The sequence below is a fragment of the Panthera leo genome, chromosome E2 (genome assembly GCF_018350215.1).
Source record: "Panthera leo isolate Ple1 chromosome E2, P.leo_Ple1_pat1.1, whole genome shotgun sequence".
NCBI lineage: Eukaryota > Metazoa > Chordata > Mammalia > Carnivora > Felidae > Panthera > Panthera leo.
This window is the reverse complement of record NC_056693.1, coordinates 27419541-27446786: the sequence shown is the minus strand read 5'-3', so window position 1 is coordinate 27446786 and position 27246 is coordinate 27419541. Positions and strand designations below refer to the sequence as shown.

General features: G+C 51.2%; 1 protein-coding gene across 2 annotated transcripts in view; it reads left to right on the top strand.

The window, feature by feature from the left end:
• ZNF423 (zinc finger protein 423) overlaps nt 1–27246 on the top strand; it is a 271419-nt gene that overhangs the window by 189152 nt on the left and 55021 nt on the right. The window contains exon 3 of one of the 2 annotated variants that reach the window (XM_042918397.1): nt 8286–8370. The exons of the other annotated variant lie outside the window; for it this stretch is intronic. Coding sequence (XP_042774331.1) covers nt 8286–8308 — 23 coding nt within the window. The 3' untranslated portion in view covers nt 8309–8370. Of the gene's footprint in view, nt 1–8285; nt 8371–27246 lie in introns of those variants that run through there. 2 annotated transcript variants of the gene reach the window in all.

Genomic DNA, 27246 nt, shown 5'->3' with positions numbered 1-27246 from the left:
CACCTGGCGGGTTAGAAGGTAGGCAGCCTTTCTGCTGATGTGGTGGTGGGCAGTGGGTAGGAGGGGGGGAGGGATTAATTGCATGCATGGAATATCCCTAGTGCCCAGCTTTGGGTTGAATTAGCTTCCAAGAAAACATCTACTATCTCTCCTCTTTCCTTTGGAAGGGCAACAACTAGTTGAATCCATCCATCTGTGTTTCTCCCTAGCTTTCCGCATTCTGGGGAACCGTCAAGAAATCTAAAACATTGTCGTGAAAATCAAGGTGGAACCTGGCAAGTGCCAGGGAGCAGAGGAAGAGGGGAAAACAATGTGTTTGTTTCTCTGAAACACACACACACACACACACACACACACACACACACACACACACCCCTACCTCAGTCCCAACCAAAACCAGATGAATATTTTAACACCAGAGTGTTTTGTTCAAGTCAGGAGCACACTGCATTTCGGGCAAGGCCAGAGGATGACCTGGAAACCTGAATATTTCAGGGAACAAAAGGTCCTTGGGTCTGCTTTCCCTAGAAGGGCCTCAGTCCAGGGTTATTTGAAGGCCGAGCGGTCCAGGGGGCAAGGGAGGCAGCTGGAAGGGTTTCTGCTGCTTCTCCTCCCTTTCTAGGGCTGGATGCTATGGGAGCACATGCCCTGCTCCCTGGCGCCCAGCAGCCGCGTGGGGCCACGAGGCCCCAGCCTCCAGCCGCGCGCCAGGCAGAAAGGAGGGAGAAGGCGGGAGGAGGGAGGGTGGGAGGAGGGAGAGCTGGTGAGAGGCTGGGGCAGGGGGGCTGGGAGATAGAGAAACAAACTCTATTTTCTGCTCGTCTGTGGCGGGAGGGCTCCTGCGGCCCACAGGCTCGCAGAGTGAAGCAATTTCAGACAGGGATGAGTGTCTGTTTTTCCCTGGAGCGGAGACTAAAAACCCCGAAAGCCCTCGGTTTCTCTGCCCTTAATATCCTGTTCTGAAAAGTGCAGTTGTAAGAAGTGGAGGAAATGAAGATCCTTAACAAATGGAAGGGGGCCCTTCCCCAGCCGGAAACAAGAGAGCCTCGGTCGGTCGAGCTGGATGGTGAAGCTGGAGAGAGGCCGCCTCTGGGCTAGAGGAGCTTGTTGCTAGAAGGGGTCCCGGGCGGTGGCCACTTGCAGACAAAGATTCTGGTTCCTGTCCTGCCTCTGGGGGTGTTTGCTGGGACTAGTGCCACTTGGGTGGCTTCAGAGGCCATGGACAATGGCATGCTCGGCTCCCTGCCTAGAGAGGCTAGAGTTTGGGAACTCTGTTATTCTGTCTCTGTAGTTCTTGCTGTGGCCTTTCCTTGGAATGCAGGCACTGGCCACCCATCCCCTCCTGCTCTCCCCCCTTACCCCCCAGGGTGTGTGTGTGCCCGGCCTGTTCCCAGGCCAAGCAGGGACAGATCTTTGCTGCCATGTGAGCACCGGGTTTCAGAACCAGCCCCGGTCCAGGGCAGCTCGGAACTGGGTCTCTAGAAACCAGAGGATTTGTTGTACCTCAGAGGGGCCTCTTGTGCCTGCATGGTAGATGGGAAATACAGGGGGGCCCCCAGCAGGGTGCAGGGAGAGCCTGCCCCTGCAAGCAGAGAGGGTCAGGGGCTGCCAGGAGGCTGCTGACAAGGTTTTCTGGTGGGCCCCCGGTCATTTTGGGGTCTTGGCTCCCTGCACTGACTTGCGGCCAGTTCTGCAGTGACCAGACTGGCCTGCCAGTACCTCTCCAATAGTTCCGGTATTGCCCCCACTGCCCTTGCTCGTGGCACGTGATGTGCCACGTGAGGTACCAGCCCTTCCTCCCTCCGTGTGCGGGGAGATGCTGGTCCCCGCCTGGCCTCCCGGGGTCCTGGCCTCAGTAGAACGAAGTGGTTGAGAACACGGACTCTGGGCTTGCATCACCCTCTATGACCTGGGCGACTGTGAGCAAGTCATGGATCCTCTGCATCTGTTTCCTCCTCAGGAAAACAGTGGTGAGGGTGGTACCTTCCCCTTCAGGTGGTCGTGGGAATTACATGAGCTTAGAACCCTGTTGGCACAGAGGAGTAGTGAGCAGGTAAAGGTTTGATAATATTATTGCCGTGGTTATTGTTGTTCTACACATCTTCCAAAGCACCCCTTCTGCAGAGAGCCTTCCCAGCTGGCCTGCCCCCACCCCTGCCTCCCTGGGTCTCTCACTGTCTTCCCTGGGGAGTCTGACACCCCTAGTCACTTACTACCTTATTGTCTGTCCTCTGTCTTTAACGACATCATCTGCATTTGGCACATTTTCTCAGTGAAGTTCTGAACGGGACCTTGTCCATCCACCAAGTCCCACCCCAGGTCTGGATTTACAGAATGCCTCACTTAATTGAATGATATGAAACTACATTAAAAAATAAGGTTAAGGCCTTTTCCTTCAATAAATAAAATAGATAATAAGATGTGTACATATACAGTGTCTGCTTTGTTTGACCCTGTGAATCAAGTCATGTGCTGTTGTTATGTTCCTGCTGCTGATGCCAATATCAGGCTCACAGAGGAGGATGGACTTGTTCAAGTTCACACAGCTAGAAGGGCAGAGGCAGGACTTGAATACAGAACTCTTGACCCCCACTAGAGCAGAACTGCGTGGTCTCTGAGCATTCTCAAACAGGACTGGTTTTCTGACGGGCAGTGGCCACTTCACTTACGGGCTGACCGTGGGGTGCCATGCCCAAGCCCCTTTCTCCAAAAGCGTGACGGACTACTGAGTCCCCAAGTCCGTGCCAGAGTGCCTGCCCCCCGCCAGTGTGCGGGGATGGCATGAAGACCTGCTTTCTTATTGGTAGTAAATTTAGTTGCATGTGGGCTAATACTAAAATAGACTTGAATTCCCCAGGGCTCGGGGACACTAGAGAGCCCAGCCAGCGTAGCTTCTGCTCTGGCCTCTGTGTGTCTCCTCAATCCCACCGTGGGCCTGCATGGAACCGTGAGCTGCCTCAGAGGGTAGACCTCACATCTGCTTGTCACGCCCACCATGTCTCGTTGCATATTCCCACAATGCCTGTCTTAGTACATAGGAGGTATTCAATGGAGGCAGCAGGGAATATGTTGAGGGCCAAAGGAGTTTGCCTGGTTCTAGCAATTTCCTCCAGAGAGCAAAGTCCACTTGTTGTTCCATGGTTAGGTATGGAGTTTCAGAAACCAAATGAACAGGTAGGCTGAGAATGTAGGCCTCTGAAATAATACTTCTTCCCATCACTCCACCTGGGCTGGTGGTGAGCAGGCCAGAGGAGAACCAGGGCTGCTGGCCCAAGACTGGGCTGCAGGAGGTGCTCATGGTCCATCTGATCTAATTATGCTGGGGGCGGGGGGCGGGGGGTGGGTGGTGGCAGCATTCTAGGCCTTGTCCAGGCCCTGCCTCCTATAGCCTAGCTCCTCAACGTTGTGGCCCAGGGACTGACAACATCCCCATCACCTGGGAGTGTGCTAGAAATATGGACTACCAGACCTCGGTCCTGCTGAACCAGAAGCCCCAGGGGATTCACATACTTGTTGAAGTTTGAGAAGCAGTAGCCTGAAAGACGGGTTCCCCGAGGCAAGCACCAAGGAAGGTAGGCTGGTGCCCTTGCTGAAAACACACCCTCCTGGCTTCCCATCTGGGCTCCCCCCATAGGTAACACTTGGGGTTGTAGCCTGTCTGGCTTCCGTTTCCTCCTGGGTGAAGCGGGATCATAGAAACAGTCGGGCCTTTCTCCTTGGGCTGCCGAACGAGGATTAGATGTAATAACACAGAACATATGTTCCGTACTTAGCGCACGGCCCAGGCAGAGCGAGCCCCGGATAAATGTGATGTTAGCTAGCTTGAAGAACGGGAGAGTGAAGGGGGCTTCAGTGAGTGGGAGGGAAAAACACTGTGATTTGTGCAGCTAGTTTTGCACGGGGCTTGTTTAGTGGAGCTTAACTCAGGAGCTAAATACCAGCTAGGACTCCCTGTAGAATTATTACATGGAGTAGTAGGGAAAGGGGGAGCCAGAGTTACTGCTTGTGATAGCAATTTTTTTTTAAATTAGAAAAAAAAAGTGTTAAAGGCAAGTAAAACCCCTGGTGATCGCAAATGAATTGCCTAAGTTCTCTTAGCAGATCCACTTTCGGAAGCGATGACTGGGTTTGCAGGGGTGAATGGCTTCTCCTTTTGTGGGGAGGGGGCAGCGAGGCCCCCACGGTGGCTCCTGGCTCTGGCGTGGGTCCGGCTGCTCCTTGTGGGTAGGCCATGGCCACTGTGGGCGGGAGGAGGCGCTCCGTGGGCAGGGCCGGGCATCTGGGCCTCCTGGCAGCTTAAATGCCTCCGATTAGCAAGTCGGGCGGGAAGAGGTGCTAAAAAGAATCCTTCCCGCCTCCTCCGCTGGCATGTTTTGAAGGGAGTTCAGTTATGAGACTATTAAAATGTTATTTTGATAATTAAGCCCACAGCTGTTCCGAGGGCGGCAGGGGCAGGCGGCGCACAGGCAGCAGAAGGCACGGTGCTCTCACAGGCTGCAAGAGAAAGAAAGCAGGCGGGGAAGCACGTGGTGCAGGGAGGGTGGACACAGGGCGGTGGGGTGGGGCCGGTCGAAGGGGTGCCCATGTCCCCTCTAACCAGGTCTGGGGTTTCCCTGTGCCCTCTGGTCACACAGGCTCCAGGAGGCCCCCTGTCTGGGGCTTGGGTGAGTTGCACCCCCTCACACCCCCCCCCAACACATACAAAGAAACTGACCAGCTGTGGGCACAAACTGTCAGAGAAGTAGCTGACGGGGAGGCCTGTGTCAGTGGTTCTCAAAGTGGGGTCCCAGGACCAGCAGCGTTTTCATCACCTGGGAACTTGTTAGAGATGGCAAATTCTTAGCCCCACCTAACCTACTGAAACAGAAACTCTGGGGGTGAGTACCAGTAAGCAGTCTGTGTTCTAATGGATCCTCTAGCTGATTCTGATGTTTGCTTAGTTCTAGAACCACCATCTTAACAGGTCACCTGGCAAATGGGGCTCAGCTTGCAAACGAACCCTTAGCTTATGGGTAAAGCTTGGTTAGTAAGGTGTGGGTGAAGATGTGGGGATGAACAGCACATAGGCATCCCTGATCTAATTCTATTCCTTCATTGTGCTGGGTGGCAAAGAGAAGCCCAGAATGGGGAAGTGGCTTATCTAAGGCCACACAGCAAATTAGAGCAAAACTGCAATTAGTAGATCGGCCAGCTTTCTTGATTGCAGATCTTTCTATTAGCTAATCTTTCTGAATGCTAAGGGCAGGGCTGGGAGAGAAGAGGTTTCAGTTGGAAGTGATGAGGTAAGCCAATGAGAGGGCCAAGGGTTCAACCCAGAATATATTTACCTGCCTGGAGTCGGCCAGCATTCTCTAGTCATGTTCTTCTGGGAGTTATTGCCAACACACACATCCATCCACCCACTCATCCACCCACCCATGTATCTACCCACCCATTCATTTACCCATCCACCCACCCGCTCATCCATCTACCCACCCATCCATCCATCTATCCACCCCCCTATCCAGCCATCCAGCTATCCACCTATCCACCCACCTTCCCACCTACCGACCTACCCACTTACGCATTCATCTAGCCATCCAGCCATCTAGCCATCCATCTATCCACCCACCTATCCATCCATCCATCCATCCATCCATCCATCCATCCATCCATCCATCCCTGTATCATTCTATTGCTCTCCAGCCCTGTATCATTCTATTGCTCAATCCCACCTTCCATCGGTCCACTTACCCTCACTCCCCCTTATGCTCACATCATCGTGCATCCATCCAAATATTCAAGTGGGCATTACTCACCATCTGCCCCCCACCAAACCCGTGCATCATCTATTTTTTCACTCATTTGCCCATCCACTTGTTAACCAAACCTTCCCCCCTCTCCCTCCCACCCCTACAAAGAGCCTACTAAGTATTAGGCATTTTTATGTCCTTCTCAACTGATAGGAGCTTAAGCTACCCAGGTCATGTGAACTAGTCATGTTCTATAAGACACTGTTGAGCTACGACCATGACTGTACTCTGGTCCACCCACAGCTCTGCCTAAGCCCTTCTGCCTGTGCCCCCAACCCCCACCCCAGCACCAGGCTCCCTCCTCAGTGTGCCTGCATCCACATTTTCATCCCCATTCCTCTGAGCTATAGTAGTGGCCTATCACCTGGTCACCCCTCAACCCACCTTCCCCAACTCGGGTGCCGTAATTCACATTCTGGAAGTGTGTAGGGCTTGATGGTGCCATTTCACTGCTTAGACTCCAGTGGCTCCTCATTGCCTACAGAACAAAGCCTGCAATTTTGTTTTGCCATCTGATGCAGTCCGGGCTTGTTCTCAGCCTATTTATCAACCTTATGACCCTGTGGTTCCCAGCCTATGCTTCAGCCTAAGCAGGTGATTTGCCGTCCCCAGATGTTATTGTGCATTCTTTGCTCGTGTGGTCCTCTTGTCTAAAATGCCTTCACCCCACACTCCCCACTCTTCTTGTTGAAGGCCTGCTCCTCTGTGCAACCCCTCCCCCAACCTTACAAATGAGCTCAGCTCTTGTCCCTACTGGGATGGGATGTCCCTCTGCAGAACCGTGTGATGTCTCTGGTCCCACATTATCATGCACCTGGCTCTTGTTTGCAAGGCTCACACCCGCACTACAGACAGCCGCAGGTCTGTCCAGTTCCAGCACAGCGCCTGACACACAGTAGGTGCTGCTTCTGAGGTGGGCAAGTTTGGGGCTTATTTACATGTGTCTAGCACACGTGCCACAAAGGAGCGGCCTAGAAAGGTCTATGAGGGTCCAGCCTTAAACATTGTTTTTCCTCCACAGCACACACAGGACCTGGCACATAGTAGGCGCTTAACAAATATTTTTTGGATGAAAGAATAAACAAAACATTCACCCTCCCCTTTAATGTCGTTTATAGTTTCCAAATAAATATTGACCAAATAAAGCAGGAGTAACATTAAAAATTCAAAAATCAACTTGCCCCATGAGGTGCTGGTCATGTAGGATTGCAGCTGCCTGCTCACTTGTCCATGGTTTTGGAGTGGCCTGTGGGTTCTAATGGGCAGGGGCTGTGTCTTACACATTCCTGAACCCCCAGTGCCAAGTACAGAACCTGGCATCCTTCCTGCTTTCTGGAACCTACTCTGCTCCCCGCACCCCCAGTCTGTTGTCTGTGTTGGACTCGAAGTGGTTTCTGAGTCTGTCTCCCACGTTCAGAGCCCTCAGTGGCTCCCCATCACCCCGAGGTAGAGACCTTCAGAGACCCAGAGGCCCTGCAAGGTCAGTGCTCCCCTCCCGCCACCAGCTCTGTCTCCAGCACTTGCCCTTCACCCTCCATGCTCCAGCCACACTGCCCTCTCTCCTCTCCCAGGCACGTGCTGTTTCCTCTGTTCTGGGTACCTGTCCCCCGTTGGACGTTTTGCCTTAACTATCCTGACTATATGAGCATGATGCCTTTTCTCTGCCCTCATGTGCCTCCACCCCTCAGGCTGTGTCCAGTGGTGACTATCTTCCTCCCCTGCTGGACTGTGAGCCCCAAGGGGGCAGGCACCACCAAGTCCTGGGGCTCTGCACATGGCAGGTCTCTGATACTTGTTTTTTGAATGATGAATAAATAAAAAAGATATATGGTAGGCACCTAGTGAATTTTATTGAGTGAGTACGTGAATGGCACGCAGTAGATGCCTAGCAAATCTTTGTTGAATCAACAAACAAATGAGTTCAGGGCTTTCTTGGGAAAGCTCTGGCCAGTTAGGCCCCCTTCAGACCGGGGAGACTGTCTGTCCCATCCATTCCCTCAGCCCTCCTGTGCTCACCCATCAACTCCAGGAGACCCTGCTCTGCCAGACGTCTCTCCCCAGTGCCTGCCTGTCGCCAACCGGACGCTGTGCGAGGATGGATGGAGACAGTGGCCCTGGAAGCCGCTGGTCGACACAGACAGTTGTGCCGGGGTCAGGGGTGGTCATGGGGTTGGGGTGGTCCTCTGGTGGGAAGCAGGATGGAGCCTGCCCTGGCCTCTGGCCCCTGGTGTCACAACTGTCTGTGCACCTGTATAATTCTTTCAACTCTGCAGCCATCCGGTCCAGCCCTGATCTGAAAACATCTTCTAGAACATCTGTTTTCCTCCTCAATCAATACGCTCCCCAAAGAGGGCCAAGTTGCAAAATATTATATATAACATCAGACATGCTATCTGAATCCAATTAAGTGATTTGGTTGGGGAAGGGTTTGTGGTAATTAAACATACTGTTTTGGGGCAAATTGTAGCAAACTATTTCATTCTTCGTTAATAGGCACCTCTCTTGACTCTCCATGAGCTGAGAGAGAAGGAGAAAGGAAGGAAAGAAGGACAGAAGGAAGGATGGAAGGACAGAAGGAAGGGTGGAAAGGAAGAAGGAAGGGAGGAAGGACAGAAGGAAAGAAGGAAGGCAGGAAGGAAGGAGCTAAATGCCTCCTGCTCAGATAGCATGATTACTGCCACCATTACGGACTTCAATTTCCAGCTCTCTCGTGCTATGTGACCACAGTGAAATCACTTAACCTCTCTGAGCCTCAGCTGCCTGTTCTGTAAAATGGGGATAATAATACCTATCTCACAGGGCCACTGTGAAGGTTAAGTGAGATGGTGAATGAAAACACACAGCTCCCAGCACACAGTGGCCCTTCATGAAAGGGTCTACAGGGCATGAAGGTACATTGAGGCTCGAAGATTTATGTTCCGTTGGTCGGTGCCAGATCAGAAGTCCTTTTTCCACCAAGGTAGGGCCTGAAAAGGATCTCAGAGTATTCTTTCTTCCTCGCATATTTGTAAGGTCCCAGGAGCAGGGGTGAGGAGCCGCCTACTTGATTTCACATTCTTATCCATAATCCACAGCTCAGGGCAGCCCTGCAGGAGAGGGGGGCAGTGTGCACGGACTCTGGCTTCAGATCCTGGCCTGCCCCTCAGCAGCTCTGGGTCCCTTGGGAAGTTGCTGAAGCTCTTGCTTCGTAGGTTTTCTGTTCTGTAAAATGGGGATCATAAGAATTGCTACTGAGCTCCTAGTATGAAGTGAGTCTTGGCAAGCCGCTCAACAATGCTGACACATAGTAGGCTCCCAAAACATGTTGGTTTTTGTTTTTCATTTATTTACAGTTTCAGCTCAGAAATGGCCCATTTGAGCTGCCAGTTCTTTTCTGTGGGCACTTGACTCATCAGGCTGGGGATGTTCCCAGCCACCAGCACAGTGACAGCAGGTACCACTTATCAGGTGCCTACTGTGTGTCATAGAAGACCCAGAAGAGGTGCTTAGCATCCGATTTTTATGACTTGTCAACAAGCTTGCTGTTACTTTCAACTTCAGGTGAAGGCACTGAGGCTCTTAAAGTCCCCCAGCAGAAGCCATATGGGCAGCTAGAAAGTTGTAGGGCTGGGGTTTGTGTCCAAGCCTGTGGGAATCTAAAGCAACAATCTTGGTACTTGCCAGGCCACCGCCCAGGCAGACGCGCCTTGTGAACCTGACCCTCGTTGGTCTTCTGCTCTGTGTGAGCCGCTTTCCTATCTGCACTCTCACTGGATTATCTGCAGGTCTGGGAGGGTTTCTGTGGTGACCCCCAGTGGAGTAGTCTGATCCTTAGTGATTCCCTTTCCCTGGGAGTCCAGAAAAGGCTCAGTCTGGACAGGCTCACGCTCCCTGGAAGATGGGACACTGGTTAGGAGGCTGTTGACATGCAGACAAGAAAAGATGGTGGCCTGAAGGGGGGCGCTGGGAGTGTGGGTGGAAAGCAGTGGGCAAATTCTGGAGAACTCATGATTAATCACCAGTGATGCACATGGTAGGTGCTGGAGGAGGGGGCAGTGTCCTTGAAGGAATAGGATTCTGGGAAGACTTCCTTGTGGGGGCTGCTGGGGCTTGGTTTGAGTCCCTAGGAAAGCCTGGGTCATTTCTGACAGAGGGGACATGGAGAGCAAAGGTTTGGCGGTGGGGAGCCCTGTGACCAGCTATGGGGACTACAGGAGGAGCCTGTGATGAGGTCCCTGACTTCAAGGAGTGTGTGTTTTGGGACTGTGGGCCATAGTGGCTCAGGTAGAATGACATCTAACTCCAGCTATTGCACAGAGTTGGGTGGGCTGGAAATTCTGGTGCTCAGGAGAGGCTGCCGGAAATAGGAGTGGGGGTGGGAATGATTGGGAACCCACACCGGACCCAAAGGACTGTCCTGAGCAGGAAACATTTGTCATCCATTTGTGCATTTGTTTAAACCATCACTGTACTCAATACGATAGGGCAGGAGAGCAGAGGGAGGGAAAGAGGGTGAGACAGAGGGGCAGTAAAGGACAAATCGAAGATTTAGGAGGGCTCGGTTATTGGGACTTTTTGAGTTGCAAGGGCTCGGACCCTGTCTCCAACTGGCTTAGGGAACCAAGGGAACGGGTTCACTGGGCCAGAAATGGGAAGTTCTCAAGGCCCAGGTGGGCAAGCCATTAGGACCTGGGCTCCTCTAAGGAAAAATGGCCAGCAGCCCTTCCAGGCTCCCATCCTATTAGCTCAATAACCCCAGGGGCAAGAGTCTTTTAGCCCATCATCTGAAGATGTCTGAAGATTGGCTCTGATCGGCCAGACCTGGGTCACATGCTCACCTAGGGCAAGGAGAGGAGGGGTATCAACCTCTGGTGGAAGTTCCACAAAGGACACCTGGCTAGTTGTTGCCAGCAGGTGTAAAACGAAAGTCCACCCCAGCAGAAGGGAACGGCTTTCTCCTGCACGACAGAGGCTGGCTCCCCACAGAGAGGTGGGCGTATGGGAAAGGGTCTTCTAGGCCAAGGGAATGTGAATGCTGGTGGAGGCTGGGATGGGCAAAGGGGCCCCCTCATCCTGTCCAGTTTCCCAGCATCTCATGTGCTTGGTTTCCGTGCACCTGGCCTGGACACTCGCGCTTTGCTGTCCCTGTTGAGAACGTTCCAGGACGGGAATGGGGCCTTTTGCTTCAGGCCACCTGTGGTCTGATTCCCGTTCGGCCACCACAAATGGTGATTGAGATGGCAGGTCTCGCTTTCCCTTTGAACCCTCCCGGCATCTGTCTGGCCGGCCTCTGTCTGGGTAGTGTGTGGTGTTTTCTGGGCAGAAACCCAAAGCTCGCCCCCGTTCCCGCTTTGTGGAGCCATTTGTCGGCATCGTGGGGGATCGCTCTGGGAGCTTTGTACCTCCGTTTTGTCCCGAGAGGGAGACAGGTTGGTTTGGGAAATGAAAGAATCAGCTGATACCATTCTGGGTCACATCAAAGCCAGCCAAAGCCCAGTCAGCTGGCTCGTCACAGCTGCCCAGGTGTGGGAAGTTCAGGTTGGCCCCCGGCCCAGTACTGCTTCAACTTGCTGCATGATCTCAGCAAGTTTCCCTTCCTTTCTGTGCCTTGGTTTCCTCATTTGTCACACAGGAATGTGAATACTTTCCAAAGGGTCAAAGTGTACGCAAGAGTGATGTCACCAACTTTGGCCCTATTCTGTTTTGCCCCCAGAGACTTCAGACTCCGTGTGAAGTTTCCCAGGGAGCTGACTCGGTCTTAACCCCTTTTGTCACCTTGTTGGGGGTGGGGGGCAGGCGCTTAGAACACGTGGCCTTCATTTTAGGACCTCGCACCTCTCCGCTGGGAGATCTGCTCTGAGATCTGTGGACTGGCTGCTCCCTTTCCAGGTTGCTGCCCCCTCAGTCCCCAACCCCACACCCCACCCCCAGCCCTCCCCTCACCCTCCCAGCCTTCTGAGGTGATGCTGGTCCCCGCCGCCACCTCCCCGTGCTGGCCGCTGAGCCATTAGCCTCACTTCTCACTGGCTGCACATCAGCACAGTAATCATTTTCAGATTTACAAGCATTAAATATTTTAATTTAATGCCTTGGCTCTCTTGTAATTCATGCACTTAATTATATGATAATTACTCAAATGAAAGAGATACAGCTGCTGCCGGATCAATGCTGAGGGAAGACTGGGTCTGGAGTTGGACTGTTTTGGGGAGGTGGGTCTCCCCACCGCTGCCCTTCTTTTCTCCAGGCCACAGAGCCCCATGTGCCCTAAGCAGTGCAGAGGCCGGGCAGCCTGCATCCATGTGGTGCGGGAGCAGAGCTGGGGGCCTGCCCTGGCTGGTGACCCCAACTCTGGCGGTGCTGTGCCGCAGACAGAAATCTAATGGCCGATGGGCAGGGAGGGAGGAGTCTAGGGCCCTCCTTGGGTGGTAGAGGGGCAGGCCCCTCTCTGGGCCCGCTCTAGGGGGCACAGGAGGCTGGGGATGCTGTCTGAGCTGCCGTGGCAGGTGGAAGGCCAGGGAGTCTGTTCCCCCTTAGTGATGGGTGTCTGGGGGCAAGAGCCCACTGAAGATGGAGAGAGGTCTGGGCCTCCTCCCACTGACCACCAAGGCGTTTGCAAGGACAGATTAGGGAGGGATGTGCGGATGGTGCTTTCCGGTTCTTGTCTCTCCTCCCCTCCCCTTCCCTCCCTGCTTCCTTTCCCTTCCTGCTCTCCTTCCATCCTTTGACTTTCTTTTTTTGTGCTATTTTTCTCCCATTTTCTCTCCTTCCCCATTGACATCTAAACTTGTGTTTAATGCCTGAAGGGTACTGGTTATTTCGTAAGAATTGGAAATGTTCATATTTGGGAAGAATTTCAACTCCCCCCTCCCTACCATGTTGGTGGAGCCCCGTTGGGTCTGATGTCGTCGAGTGGATCCACTGGAGGCCCCTTACAGTTGATGGCACCAGCTGATGTGCGAGTCAGGTGGTGTTGCCTTGGGTCAGGCCCTCCTCTGGTCTGGGGATGACAGCCCTTGGTAGGTCCTCTGCGGACCTGAGCCTTGGGGAGAAAAGTCCCTCCTCTCTCAAGAATCAAAGCAAAGAGCCAGTTAGAGGGGGCCAAGCCCTAGTTACGGGGGCCCACAGTGTTGTGGCCAAAGCTTGTGAAGAAGTTGAGTCAGGAGGGTAGAATTTGTAAGCCAGCAACCTGTTTAGGCCTCTGACCGTTTCCAGGTTTACAGGGTGGGGAGCTCCCGGGACAGGGGAAGGCCTCGGCTGCTCTGGGGCGGCACATTTCCTAGGCAGGGGCAGAAACGCACGTTTGCACTGAAAAGGGTTACAAACAGTTTGCCCCGTATGCAGACAATTTTCAGCTAGCTTACAGCAGCTGTGGCACCGTGCTGATAGATTAAAAGCAGCAACCAGCCCCAGAATGAAGTGTATTAGAACTCCTGCTGGGTCGAGCTGGGGAGAGGCCCACACAGCTGTCATCTAGGCCAAGTTTCCAACTGAAGCCTCAAGAACAGGATGGAACTCTGAGAAAAGTTCGCTTTCTAAATGAGGTGGCCGGCTGTTAATCAGGAGGCGGGGGAGCGGGACCGGCGGAATGCTGGAGATTTAGAAGATGAGGGGGAGGGGGTGGCTGGGGGTGTCCCACCGGGACCGAGAACCTTGTACCCAACTGGGGCTCCTAGGACCAGGAGCAAAGAGACGGCCGCAGCGTCCGGCCTCTCCCTGTGCTTCAGACAGCTGGCTTGGGAGTTGGGGGACTAAGAAAGACATCTAGGTGTTTCCATATTCTGCCCACAGGGCCCCAAGTGCTCAGGGTTCCCTGGCTGAAATAACAGGGTGGCTCTTGGATTTGGGGGACTGCACAGGTCTACCTGTGCCCAGGAAAAATGAGCTGTCAGTCACCTGCCACCAGCTGACCTTAATTTCCCCCTAGCCGCAGCACAGAGGCCCAGGCTTTTCGACTTCAATTTTGAGTATTTTAAGGGATGTCTTCTCTTTTTATGATGAGAAAGGCTCTTGGCAGGGGGTCTGGCTTTGGCCCATGAGTCTGACTTGGGGATTGGGGGGGTGGGCACTTACCATTGTCAAAGATGCCACCTGAGTGCCCATCTAGACCACCCCATTCTTAGAAAAATCACAATGCCAAGGCAGAAGTCTGGGTATGGTTTTTTTGTTTCTTTTGTTTTTGTTTTTGTTTTTGGTTATGTCCTTATTTTTGCAAAGAAGCAAAATGCTTCCCCCTGGAAGGGCCAGGTGAGTCTTTCCTTGCGGGGGGGGGGGGGGGCGGCAGGAGGGGGGGAGACTAAATCTAACTAAATTGTTACTGTTGTTATAATTATAAATAGTACAGCATGTGCCCGTGATTCAATTTCAATTGTGTATATACGTAAATATCACAGTGAATTCATTTCACAGACATTTATTGTGCTCTCACTCAGGCTGGCCGTCAGCGGTGTGTGTGGGAGCTTGCGAATCAGGTGCACTTGATTTTTCAGGAGGCACAAACGCAGGCAGTGAGCCTGCTGATAAATGCCACTGGTGTCACACATCCACTGGGACGCTCTTGGGAAGAGGCATGGTTTCTAAAGCTGCCATGCATGCCCTCTGCCCATGGGATGGCGGGAAATGAGGTTGGCTTGTGGGCGGCATGATTTGAGGTTCCTGAGCAAACGTGGAGATGATGGCTGCAATGGAGATGGGCACAATCAGATTTTAGGTGTTTTAGGTGTTTGCTTGGATTCCTGAGCTGGCCCAGCTGGTGGGATTGGGTGGGTGCTAGTGGCAGGCGGCGGTGAGGCAGGAGTGCTGGCAGGTGCTGCTGGTGTGGGCCACAGATGGAGGTGAGAGCAGTTCAGACAGGTGCAGCGGCCAAGGACGCAGCTCTGGGAGGCAGGTTGTAGACCTAAGGTGGAGTCCTGGCTCTGTCTCTAGTTGCCTGCATGACCTTGGGCAGGCCGTTTAACCTCCCTGTGCCCCTGTTTCCTCCTCTATGAAATGAGGATAATGATAGCAGCTGTCTCATAGAACTGTCGCGAAGCTGAAAAGAGGTGACGTGTAAAATGCTTACAACTTTATTTGGGCATTTTAAGTACCCGACGAATGTGAGCAGTTTGGTCAAATTCCTCCTCAAGCTAGAATGGCTTGACAAGAGATGTAGAACCCTAATGGCCCAAGAAGAGTCGATAGATGCAACCCATTGGGTGCTTACTAGGGGCGAGACGCTGTGCCAAGCGCTGACTGTACATTATCTCGTTCATCTTCCCAAGTCCTAAGAGGAAACAGACGGTCAGAGAGTCAACTTGTTTAAGGGTCACATGGATCTAGGTGGGCTGGCTGGGGCTGAGGTTGGGTCTGTCTGATGTCAAAGTCCTTGTTCTTACCCATTATCCTTTCTAAGCAAGCTCGAAACCAATAAACAATCCTTTGATCTTTTTTCCCTGCCTCTTCCCTCTCAACCCCAGTGAGCCGACTTTCCCACCATGGTCTCTTCTCATCGATGTTTTAGTTGCATGATTTAGGGAGAGTATGTATGGCTGTTTCCTTTAGCAAGGTGTTACGTATATCCAGGGTCTCACAGCACCATTAAGTTGGTCGGATAACTTCTGTCTGCAGGAGACAGAAACCACTCACTAATGTTGTATAGTCTCTTAAATTAATAAAAGTAATAATCTGATAAACTGGTTATTGTCATTTATCCACATAAAGCAGAGCATGTGCCTGAATTTGTCGGTCGGGTCTCAAACCAGTAGAAAACAGCCAGCAATTACCAGAGAGAGGCTCAGCGAGCAGGGCTGCTGCAATCCTGTGGTCTTCAAATTAGGAGAAATAATGAATGCATCCAGAACACATCCATTTTCAGCAAGTGCTGCATGGATTATAAAATTTATTATCAATAAAATTATTCATTTGTGCCCTATACTGCACTTAATGCACCTGAAGTGAGAAATTAGAAGTGTGTTTAATTCTGGGGTTGGAAGAAAATACAAGTGCAGCAAATTTGCCATAATAGGAGAAAGTTAATGCCTGGCAAAAAGAAATCAATTTAGCTATTGCTATTATATTTGGGGAGAGCAGGTTGGTTTTTTCTTTCTTATTATCAAAGCATACAGATTCACTTGGATCCCTGGTTCTAGTCTTGCTTTCAAAGAAATATTTAATGAGAAGGCATGAATCAGGGGGAACATACAAATGTGAATAATGTGTGTATGTAATGTCTCTCTGTATATATGTATACACGCATATATGTGTATCTGTGAGATTTGTATTTTTACCTGTATATTTCTCCCTACATCTATATAGACACACACACACACACACACACACACACACACGCAGAGTGATGCAATGTGCTGGTAAATATTTAACAACTAGCTGTCTAAAAAAAAAAAAAAAGAATTCTATTTGTAGCATTTGCCAATTTCTGTGGTGTAAATGCTTCCCACCGTGGCTGATTTTTGAGCTCCCAATATGACTTCATTGAGAATGAGGCTGGGAAGAGAGGCCCACGGTCTACTTGCCAGTCCCAGCTGGCTGCACCACCATGATTTTGTACACCTACGTAGACATCGTATATTGTGGTTAAGGAAAAAGAGGAAGGAGATGTAAATTACCTCCATCAGTTTGAGCCCTGAGTATCGTGTGTGTTTTTGCCAAGTGTCAACCTGCTTTGGTGAATTTGCACGTATATTTTATGCAAGTGAAGAGCAGGTCCCCTCCCCTGGAAACATGGTGACTTGATTTCCATTAAGTTCCAGAGGAAAAAGGGAAAGAAGTGGAAAAGCGACGGTGAAGAAGGAGGGGCAGATTCCGGGCTCCGCTTCCCCTCATATTAGCAGCTCTGGTTCGTCTTCAGGGCGCTCGGTGGACTTGCCTCGGTTTTTATCCAGCCATTGTTCTTTTTTGCACCGCGTTTGCACACTGTGGCGCGTCTGGGGAATTTCAGCAGTTGGAATATACATGAAAAGAGTTCCGCTCCACTTTCATAAGGTCCCTGGACGGCTCGGACGAGGCCTCAAGGCCCCATGGTAGAGCCGGGACCACATTCATATTCCTTCCCATCACCACACACATGATAGCGCGGAGCCCAGACCAATCGAAAACTTGACAGTAAGCCTTTTGATTTTGCGGGGAAACCTTCATCACGCTGCGAGAGGGAAGGGAATATAGCCCAAACTGGACTTCATACTGTGGCAAGCTTGAAATCCCAGCCCAACCGCAGAGCTGGCTGATTGGAATAGTTGGAAACTGTGTCCAGGAATTCGGCTGCAAGAACTTGGCTCACAGCAACTTCTGCCTTTTTGAAAGAAAAATTGTCAACTGGGAGAGCCACTCGGGGCCTGGGTTTAATCTGTCCAGGCAGTAAAGATTCACAGAAATGATTGGCCAAGCTTGCCTAAAATGCTCAGAGCTCCCGCTTACATGGGGACTCTCATGGGGGGCGGAGAAACAGGCTTGACGGCTCAGGGTGACAGCTATTGTCACTGTCACGACCATGGCAGTTGTCGCCCGGCTTCAATGCTATTGCTATTTTGCTAATCGCCAACCTGCTGCTTGTGAGATAGCAAAGTCAGATATGCAAGCAAAGCCACACAGAGCAGACGCTCCCTGGGTACCCCAGCCTGCTGTGACAGGGAGGTGTTGTTCTGGGCACATCTCTCACCCCCCTGCTAAGTCATCCTGTCACTTAGGGGCCCAAAGGTCAAAGAGACGCTGACATTGAAATCATGGCCGTATGCTTGGTAAACCCACAAGCAGCGGCACTGTCTCTGTTGGGAGGATGTCCACCAGTTCACTCCGCTGGGATAGTGCCTGGATTTCACTATCTTTGTTTAAAGATGTTCGCGAGGGGCGCCTGGGTGGCGCAGTCGGTTAAGCGTCCGACTTCAGCCAGGTCACGATCTCGCGGTCCGTGAGTTCGAGCCCCGCGTCAGGCTCTGGGCTGATGGCTCGGAGCCTGGAGCCTGTTTCCGATTCTGTGTCTCCCTCTCTCTCTGCCCCTCCCCCGTTCATGCTCTGTCTCTCTCTGTCCCAAAAATAAATAAAAAACGTTGAAAAAAAAAATTAAAAAAAAAAAAATAAATAAAGATGTTCGCGAATGAGGGACCATGATAGGACGTACCCATGCAATTCAAGGATCTTTGGTGTCGTTGCCCAGGACGTCGTGATGATGTTGATGCAGATTGTGAGACCTTGGTTCAGATGCACAAATGGCCAGGCTTGACAAAGGTCAACGGAGCCAGGAGTCATGGTCTGCTGTCCGTGGGAAAAAACATCATTGTCCACCCTGTTTTCTCGACAAGGATGTGAAGTCCTAAGTCTTAGTCTTTTAAGTGGGGGGAGACTCACACTCTTGGTAGAGAGATAAGACAGTGATGTTGAGATAGGATTGGGTTGGAATACTTTCTGCAGATAGATGGAGCCTATGAGGAAGTTCTCTTGGCCTCCGGGTAAGACTTGGGGGGAAAGCTCTTGCCCTGTGACCCCAGGCTGACGCTTGCACCCACTTTACCTTATTTACCAAAGAAGCCTTCCTTTTCTTTTCTATTTTTCTTTTTATTTCCCATGCTCTGCTTGGTCCCCTGACCTCATCTGGCCTAGTTTTCTCAGGTGACCAGACACAGAGTGTGGCCAAGTGGGGAGGAACGAAGCAGGATGTAGGAATACCCAGAGGTGCAGCCCTGTGTTTGGCTATTTTGTGTGGTGAGGTTACAGGTGAGGTTAGTAGATCTCAGTTTCTCTATATGTGGGTCTCGGTTGCCCTATGTGTGAGACAGGAAGCACCCCCACCCACACACACCTGCCTCTCCAAGTGGCCCTTTGGAGCTGAAGGGCACAGGGGAGGATGAAAAGTGGGAGATGTTATTGGATCTCCAGAATTATCCACCCCGGGGGCAGCCTGGGCTGGGAGGGGGTTCCTGAGGCTCCTCAGCCCCACTTTGAACAGTCCTCACCTCCGAGACCCACTTTCCAAGTGGTCATGACAGGCACTGCTGGGCCTGGCCAAGTGGGTCCCCCTTCCTCACTCCCAGATACACCTTGGTGCTTCCCGATGCCAAGACGATTCAGGGAACATCAGAAACCTAGTAATTTCTCAGCTGGAGAGCGTTGTAAAAATAAATGTCTTCTGGAGGTTGAAAGGTTGTCAAATACACACTGAGCCTAATTGGGTCCTCAAAATGTGCATTTCCTGCTGATTTTCATGGAAGGGGTGTGTGTGTGTGTGTGTGTGTGTGTGTGAGAGAGAGAGAGAGAGAGAGAGAGAGAGAATCATTGGGAAAATTGGGCAAATGGTAACTTTTGAAGGTGTGTAGATGTGAACATGTGCCTGATCTGTTGATAGGTACCCTTTTGAGCAAAGGGCATGATGTCCCCTCCATATGGGGCGGTCCCCTCAGCCACTTCTGGGCCTACTCCTATTATCCTGGATCACCCAAACTGAGAAGTGACCGAGAGCCTTTGACAGACCAGCCCGAACAATGACCGTGAACCATTTCTCATGCCATGGGATTTTCTCCCCCACCGGAGTGAACATCACAACATCAGTTAATACTTCTCGAGGGCCTATGTGCTTAGAATAGTTTAAGTGCTTTATATATATATTTATATTATATATATATGTATATAAATTAGCTATATATATATATATATATATATATATATATATATATATATATTAGCTCATTTAAATCACTCCTTAGGACTACTCAAGGTTGTAAGCCTCAAATGCACTGCAGCTGTGAGCTGTGCCCACTATTTCAGGGGTCCAGGTCCCTCGGGATCTATCCATGAGCCCAGGTTATGAACACCTGCCTTAGAAAGTTGACCGTGGGGCTCGGAATTGATTCCAAAAACAGTCCTTGCTTCTACTTTATGGAGGCCAAACTGACTTCAGAGACCCGTGTGCTGTGGAGCGTCACCGTGACTGTGGTCCCAGCTGCTCTGTTTTTCTCTGTGACCAGATGCACATCCCTTCCCTCCTTGGGCTGATTCCCCTTCTCTCTCCTGCTTTGGGGCCCCCAGGTTCCCAACCTCAGGCCCTTTCCTCAAACCTAGCTTCCAGCACTTGACTTATTTACTTGAACTGTCTGAGTGGTAATGAAAAGCTGGGGCTGGGAGGCATCAGGGTAGAACCTCTTCCCTCCTGACCTTCCCTGCTTGCGGTCTCCGTGCATCCCGCTGGGTGAGGAGGAGCCCTTCTGGAGCTGTGTGCTCTTCCTGGGGGTTGAGGGGAGTCCAGTGTGGGGCATATGGAAGGACTGGGTGCCCAGCAACTGCCCCACCACTGTCCAGCTCCCCCAGCCCTGGAACGGATGTGCCTGCCACTGCCCATAGGTTGGGGAGTATCTTGTTCCTTCGTCAGGCCCAGCCTCTGGCCATGCCACCCTTGGCCACCCAAGCTGCTGTGTACCCCCTGCCGGGCTATGGGGTCAGAGGGCCAGCGCGCCACCCTGACCCCACCCGCCCCAGCGCCCCGTTCCTCCGCCTCATTCCACCCGGCCTGCAGCCCTCTCCTCTGTCACTGATTGTTTGTTCAGCGAAGACAGCCAACCCGGGGAGGAGGAGCGGGCTCTGGGCTGCAGTGTCTGGCCCCGTTCCCCCTGCCAGGCGCTCATTTGTATGCAGAAGGGATTAGGCGGAATTTACCGTGGCCTCACCCTGGGGAGCTGCTCGCGCCCTAGGAATGCTCTCCGAAGGCGGCGTGCAGTTGGTAAGATTAGAACAGGCCCTTCTGCCGCTGCACACGCCCTGGTCACTCTCCAGGCCGCCGACATCGAAATCATTTTCATTTATAACCTTTTTGATCATCCGGCCTCAAAGAGGGCCCGCCTTGTATGACAGCGGGCACCAAAATGGCCCAATTATTTGGAGTAGGAGGGAGCAGCTGAAAACAGTCAGATGTGAGAGACAGGGCACTTGATCTGGGCTCATGGCTTTTTTTCCTGGCTTCTCCCACCAATATTTTTACAGCTGTTGACATATATTGAGTTACATGTGCCTGGGCTAGATCCCCGCGGTACTGTTTCAAAGATCTGTTCACCATAAAGTGTGCTGTTCTCAAGTAAATGACTGACTTCAAGAAAGCACAGTAGTTTAAATGTTACTATAAATACAGGAGCTAAGACATTTTAATTATAATTTTTGAGTTATACAGTGTTCTGTAAGTACACCAGGCATTTACAAAAGAATTTGTGTTGAGCTCCAAGACACTGTGCTCTCTTGTGGATAAAGAAGTAACTGCATGCGGCCAGTTTCTGCAGCCCGGTGGTGGCCGGACTTTTGTTTACTTCAGGCCAGGAAGGGAGGGGAGGAGTCCTTGGAAATCTGTGTTTTGGGGCATTGGAATCAATTGCGCATGTATTTATTGAGCCCCTCTATGTGCAGCGTAGGGAGCTGAGGGCTATGGGGGCCTCAGAGCCCTCTCAACGTTTATAGTCCCGTAGAAGAGGACAACCAGCAAATCGATGTGTATGGGAGCACTAAAGAGGGGGGGGGGGTCCCACTCTGTCTGGGGAAAGGGGAGGGCTTTGGAGAAGAGGTGATTCTACACTCGGTCTTGAAGGGTGAGAACGGCCGCAGGGAATATTTGGAAATGAACAAAACCCAAGTCCGTCTTCAGCGGGCAAGCAAATATTCTGAACAAACTGAATCGGCTGCTGTGCATGGCTTGCTGTCTTCCTGATGCCCCTGAGGCCCCTCACACCCCACAACTGGAAAGCTCCAAGGGGCAGGGAGATGTTCATGGCCTGGTGGATTTGAAGACCCAGCCCTGGGGTGGGTCGGGTGAAGATAATTCGTAGTTGAGGGTGAAAGAGGAGTCGGTCTGTGGCTGTCATGTTATTGTAGTTTTGATGGGAGCAGTCTTTTGGGTCATCTCCTGGTTTATGCTCCAGTGCTGAGGCATTGGGTTAAGGGAAGGGGCCATGACCATGATCCATCTGACATCAGCCCATAAAGTATTCATCTACCCCCCCATCCATTCATTTAACCATTCATTTATTCTCATCCATCCATTCCTCCACCCACCAACCCGTCTAGTTACCTATACACTTATCCATCTATCTACTCATTTAGCCGTGCGTCTACCATCCACCATATGTCTGTCTGTCTGTCTACCATCCATGTTAACTGTTCACCCACCATCTATCCATCTGTAATCTGTGAGACATTAGTGTAGGAATTAAAAGCAGAGGTTCTACAGTTAGGTTTCTTGAATTCAAATCCAAGCTCCCATCACTTACTGGCTTTATGTCCTTGGGCAAGCTCCTTAACCTGTGAGTTAACCCTTTCCGTCTGTAGAATGGGGGAAAATAATGGAGGATAGCAAAAGTGTGTCAGGAATTAAATGAGATACTACACGCAAAGTGCTTAGCACAGGGTCTGGCACGTGGTAAGACCTCTGTAAATGTTGGTTTTGTTTGCTGAGTGACACATGTGTGCACTGAACTCCTTAGTGCCCCAGGCATAGGTTGGAGATGTTCCTCCTGGGAACGAGGGGCTTCTGTCTCATAGCAAGGGCTGGCATTTGAGCAGGAGGGGCCTAGGGAATGGACATTAAGGACTATTAAGGAATGGCCGGTGTGTTTTGCTTCTATTGCTGTTTTGAGGGAAATTCCCATCTCCTATATCTGTCCCTACCTTGTTTTTAATATGGACATGTTTGCCCCATATCCATGAGATCTCTTAAATTTTTTTTAGCAATGAATTATGAAATTAATGTACAAAATACCAAAGAAAACGAAACTCCTTGGTGAAGTGTCTGAGACCCCAATTGCCATCTTGACAAAGCCCTTACTTTGAAGATGCCATTTGGACTACACAGACTCAATACCACTTTCATTCTGATTTGTTCATTCTTTGACTGTTGTCCGGCATATTTCTTCAGCCTGCACATGTTGAGAGCCAGCTGTATACCAGGCACCGTGCTAGGTGGTTGTTGTCTTGAAGATCTCGTGTAACTTCACATAAAATTTCTATCTCCAGAGGGGAATAGAGCAAGATCTTGACAATGGCTTTCCATGAGGGATGATTCGAGGATGATCTTTATCTGTTTTTGTACTTTGGAAGTTTTCTGTAATAACCACACAATGCTTTCATATCATCAGAAAATCCAACTAAACACAATCTAGTGAAGTCAGAGTCCCTGCCCTCACAGAGCTCACAGCCAAGAAGAAAAACCACCATTTACGCCAGCCAAAGTGATACCGTAGGATCGTACTAATGGAACTGCACTCTCTGAAAGTAGATGGACCACACTGAGTCAGTATCTTCTGAATGGCTGGCCCTCGGGGACACCCGGGCACACACCAGCCTTTGCCTACTTGATTCTTGGCACTCGGAGGGTCCCATCCAAAGTCAATTAAATTGCCCATGGGAGAGGAAGTTCAGCCAACCTGTTTGGGAAATAACTGGGATTTGGGGATCTCTGTCCTCAGTCACCTGTTCAGAGATGTGCAGTGAGCATGGCCACCGAGGCAGACTGTGGGGGTCAGAGGTGGCATGGGTCCCGCCTTTCTGATATGTATGGCATGGGTCCTGCCCTTCTGATACGCATAGAAGAAGTTGCTTACCCAGCTGAGGGAAGGTGCTGGGCTGGGCTGCATCACCTGTGGGATGCGGGAGTCTGAGAGTAGAGAAGAGAGGAAGAAGTAGCCAAGCCATGCAACGTTTTGTCACTTGCTGGGAATTTGGAGTCGGTGATTATGGTGATGTGTCTACTACCCACTTGTGGCCTTAGGTTTGGGAGCCAGATAGGATTGTTTTGGGGGGGACCAGGAAGCCCAGAAATGGAATGGGCACCGGGAATAGGTCGGGGGGTTCTCCTGCCTCCAGCGTGGGACTGTGCCAGGATGAGGCATCACCCTTTGCTGTTGCTGTTTGGTACATGACTTTGGTCCATTCCCATCACCTTTGGGGGCTTCAGTTTTCTGTCAAATGGGGAATCTTTCTCTTGCTTCATCTTGTGAGTGTCACTCAAGAAAAAAGTCAAGGAAGCATTTTCGAAACTGAGGAGCTTTGTACCAGTGGAAAACAAGATTTCATGAAGACTTAAAACCATCGGGTGATCTGCAAAGAGTGATTGTTATTAAGAAATAGGTATCAGACTGTAATGCCAGAATACCTTGTATTTGTTTCTACTTTTAATAATGACTGTAGCATTGAAACCGCGGTCAATTATTGAGACTCAATATTGTGCCAGGCACCAGGCAGATACCATTTCTAACCCTTATAATGTCCCTACCAAGTAATTTTGTCCATTTCCAGTGGTGGAGATGGGCTTTGAACCTAGCGCCTCTGCCTTCAGAGCCAATGCCCTTTTGTGTTTGATCTTAATGCTTCCTTAAGTACCTTTGGTTTTGTGAAATGAGCTTTGATCCTCACGCCAATCCCCAGAGAAAGGGAGAGCCACTGTTTTCTACCCATTTTATAGCTGGGAAAGGAGCTAACGGTGTCTCAGGTCCCCACACTATTTGTCCTTGCACGCTCTGTAAACGTTTTCTCCAGGACACAGTGGGTCCGGGAGTGGCCAAGGAAGTGGGTTCTCCTGCATCCCTGTCCCATCCTCGAGGCGTCAGAGGGAGCCCTTGGCTGGGGGTACTCCTGGTTTCTCTTTTGCCTTGGAGGATCTTGGCCTGGCTTCCGAATGAGAGTCTGCCAGCTGCCTTCCATCACCTGGGATCGCGCGTATGTGGTTTTCTCTTTTTCTTCTTGCCCTTCCAGAACGGCTCACTCGCACTTGTCCCTTTGGTTTAGCCAGAAGCCGAAAGTGTGTCTTCTCAAATGCAGACTGACGTGCTTCTTTTATAAATTCTTGGGCATTACTATTGATTTTTGGCTGAGGATTTCGAAATCCTATCTCTAGGACTCAGGAGATTTTCCCGCTGCAGTAATAATGCATTGTCATTCTTAATATCTCCAGTCTCTGACACAATATTCATATCAAGCTGCCGAGGAGTGGCGTCAGCACAGCCTTGGGGACGGCGGCAGGGCTGGCTGCGAGGGCACACCAGCACCTGCCTCTCCCTCCAGCCTTCTCACCGTTTAAAGGAGCCTAAAGTTGGGCCATGGGGGCACCCAGTGCACGAGGGGTGGATTCCTACCCCCTTCATTACACAGCTTTCACTGAGGCCCAGAAAGGGACAGGGGCTTGGCCGAGGTCACACAGGGAGTTGGAGCCGGAACCTGGGCCTCCTTTGCCTTTCTCTTACCTGGTTGTTCAGGCGCCACCGACTCTGTGTCTACAAAGGCCTGGGCACTAACGAAAGCAAGTGAAGCAGGCTGTATGGGGACAGCGGGGGTACTGTGTCCTAGCAGAGAACCCATGCCCATCCACTGTTCTCCTGGGGGGATTACATCTTGGAGAGTCCAGATGTTCTGAGTTTTCAACGGAAGCCTGAAATCCAGATTTTAATATAAAATTTCTTGTTGTTTTAAATGTTGGCAACTAATTACCAAAAAAAAAAAAAAAAAAAACCACCCACATAATGTGATCCCCAAAAGAAAACCACAGCTATAGGTTGAGGGCGGTACTGGCCATGCATTGTGTCCCAGCCAGAGTGGGAGGCCACTCAGTTGATCTGCCCGTCTGAACACCTCTCTGTTCCAGAATCAGGGGCCCACCCCCCTCTTCCCTCCCAGTTCCTGGTTTTCAAGCCCCTTCCTCTACTCAAGGGGTCTCCTTGCTCTTCCAGTGGAGAAAGTGCCGGCTTTTCCTAACCAATCGGGCTCTCTGGATTCCGGCCTAAATGCACCCTGTGCGTTTTGAAGTGTGTACAGGCCTGACCCCACCCCTCAGGCCTGGCTGTCCTTTGTCCCCGTGCTGTTAAGAAGACAGAGCTACTAGCTTGGCCTCCAGGACCTTCCGGGCGAGTCACTGAATAGGTTCCCACTGAGGGATTGTTTTTCTAGTTCTTGGAATTGATGCTGCTTAGACCATAAAAATAAAAAGACCGTGTCCTTGATACTTAGAGTTGTCTTGTGAATAAGCTGATGTGCAGGGGGATGGAAGGAGTTTTGTTTTGAGGTCCTGATAGGAACCGGTGCCCCATAGCTTGCCAAAGTGACGGATGGCGCCGGAGTTGAAGGGAAGGGCTCTTGGGGGGAGGGGGGCAGCTGATGGTTGGATGTTTGAACTCAGGTTGTCGAAGGTCTGTGAAAATTGGAGCAGCCAAGAAACACTGTTTTCTTAGTTACAAAATTGTTTAGTCACAGATGGGAGGCTGTGAGCAGGAAGGAGGGTGGTGGGAACCATGTCTCTCACCCACAGTCCTGACAGAAGGGCCTTCCTTTTAGGGACTCACCTGACAGTTGGACAGGGATTGCCATTCTCTTGGGAACGTGATGATGTCAACAGAGAGCCCCAGCCTCAGGGAGGTTGTGCTGATCCTGCTCATGGTGCTGCGGGAAGCACCCCGCTCTGTCCTCCCTCGGTGTCTGTGACGGTGCAGCCTGCCCCCCACATCCCCAGGCCTGAGGGGCTCCCCGCAGGAGCCAGAAGAAGCGCCGACCACAGAGGAGGACCCTGCCATGCCAGGCCGCATGCCCAGCCCTGTCTGTGGACTCTCACATGGACTCTTCCCTGCCAGCTGTGGGGCAGTTCGGTTGTAGCCCTCAGGGGTAGACCGGTTGGGTCAGCCCCACTCCAGAATTGTTGGCTGAATGAATTGGGAGCCCCATCTGAGGACTCTGTCCTCCTCCTGTGTCCTTGTTGTCCCCTATGCCTCACCTCATCCGCACACAGTGCCCTTTTCTGTGCCCAACTACAGGCAGACACCCGAAGGGGCCAGGGACCTACTTGTCCCCAGTGTAGTCAGCAGTGAGCACAGGGAAGCCCAGGAAGGGCTTAGGGATGACGGAGACTGCAAGGTTTGGTGGAGAGAGGGCTGGAGGCCTGGGTTTGGGTTCTGACTAGCCTACAGACCTGTGTGATCTTCACAAAACAGACTGCCCTCTCTGACTCTCAGCTTCCCTTCTGCAAAATGAAGGAGTTGAAGCAGCAAGCGATTTTCAAATTATAGGCTGTAACCCACTAGCAAATCACAAGATCAACTTGGGACGGTCACAGCCAACAAAATGAAAAAGGAATTAGTAAGGCAGAGCAGAGCATGGGATGGACGGAATGGAATGCAGTGGATTAGAGGGAAGGGAAGGGAGAGGAAAATGCAAAAGGAAACAAAATGCCAGAACACATCACAGTTAGTAAGCTTAAGTGTAGTTACCTTAATTTGGGGGTGGGTTCACATGTGTGTTGCGTGTGTGTTAATATGTGACTACGTCATGGCATAGACATTTCTTGCTGTCAGTTGCAGCTTAAAAATTTGAAAAGCACGGGTTAGTTGGCTGACAACCTGTCTTCTAAACCTTATGTGTTTTTTTGTTTGTTTGTTCTAATGTTTTATTTATTTATTTTGAGAGAGAGAGTTGGGGGGCGCAGAGAGAGAGGGAGAGAGAGAATCCCAGACAGGCTCTGTGCCGCCAGTGCAGAGTC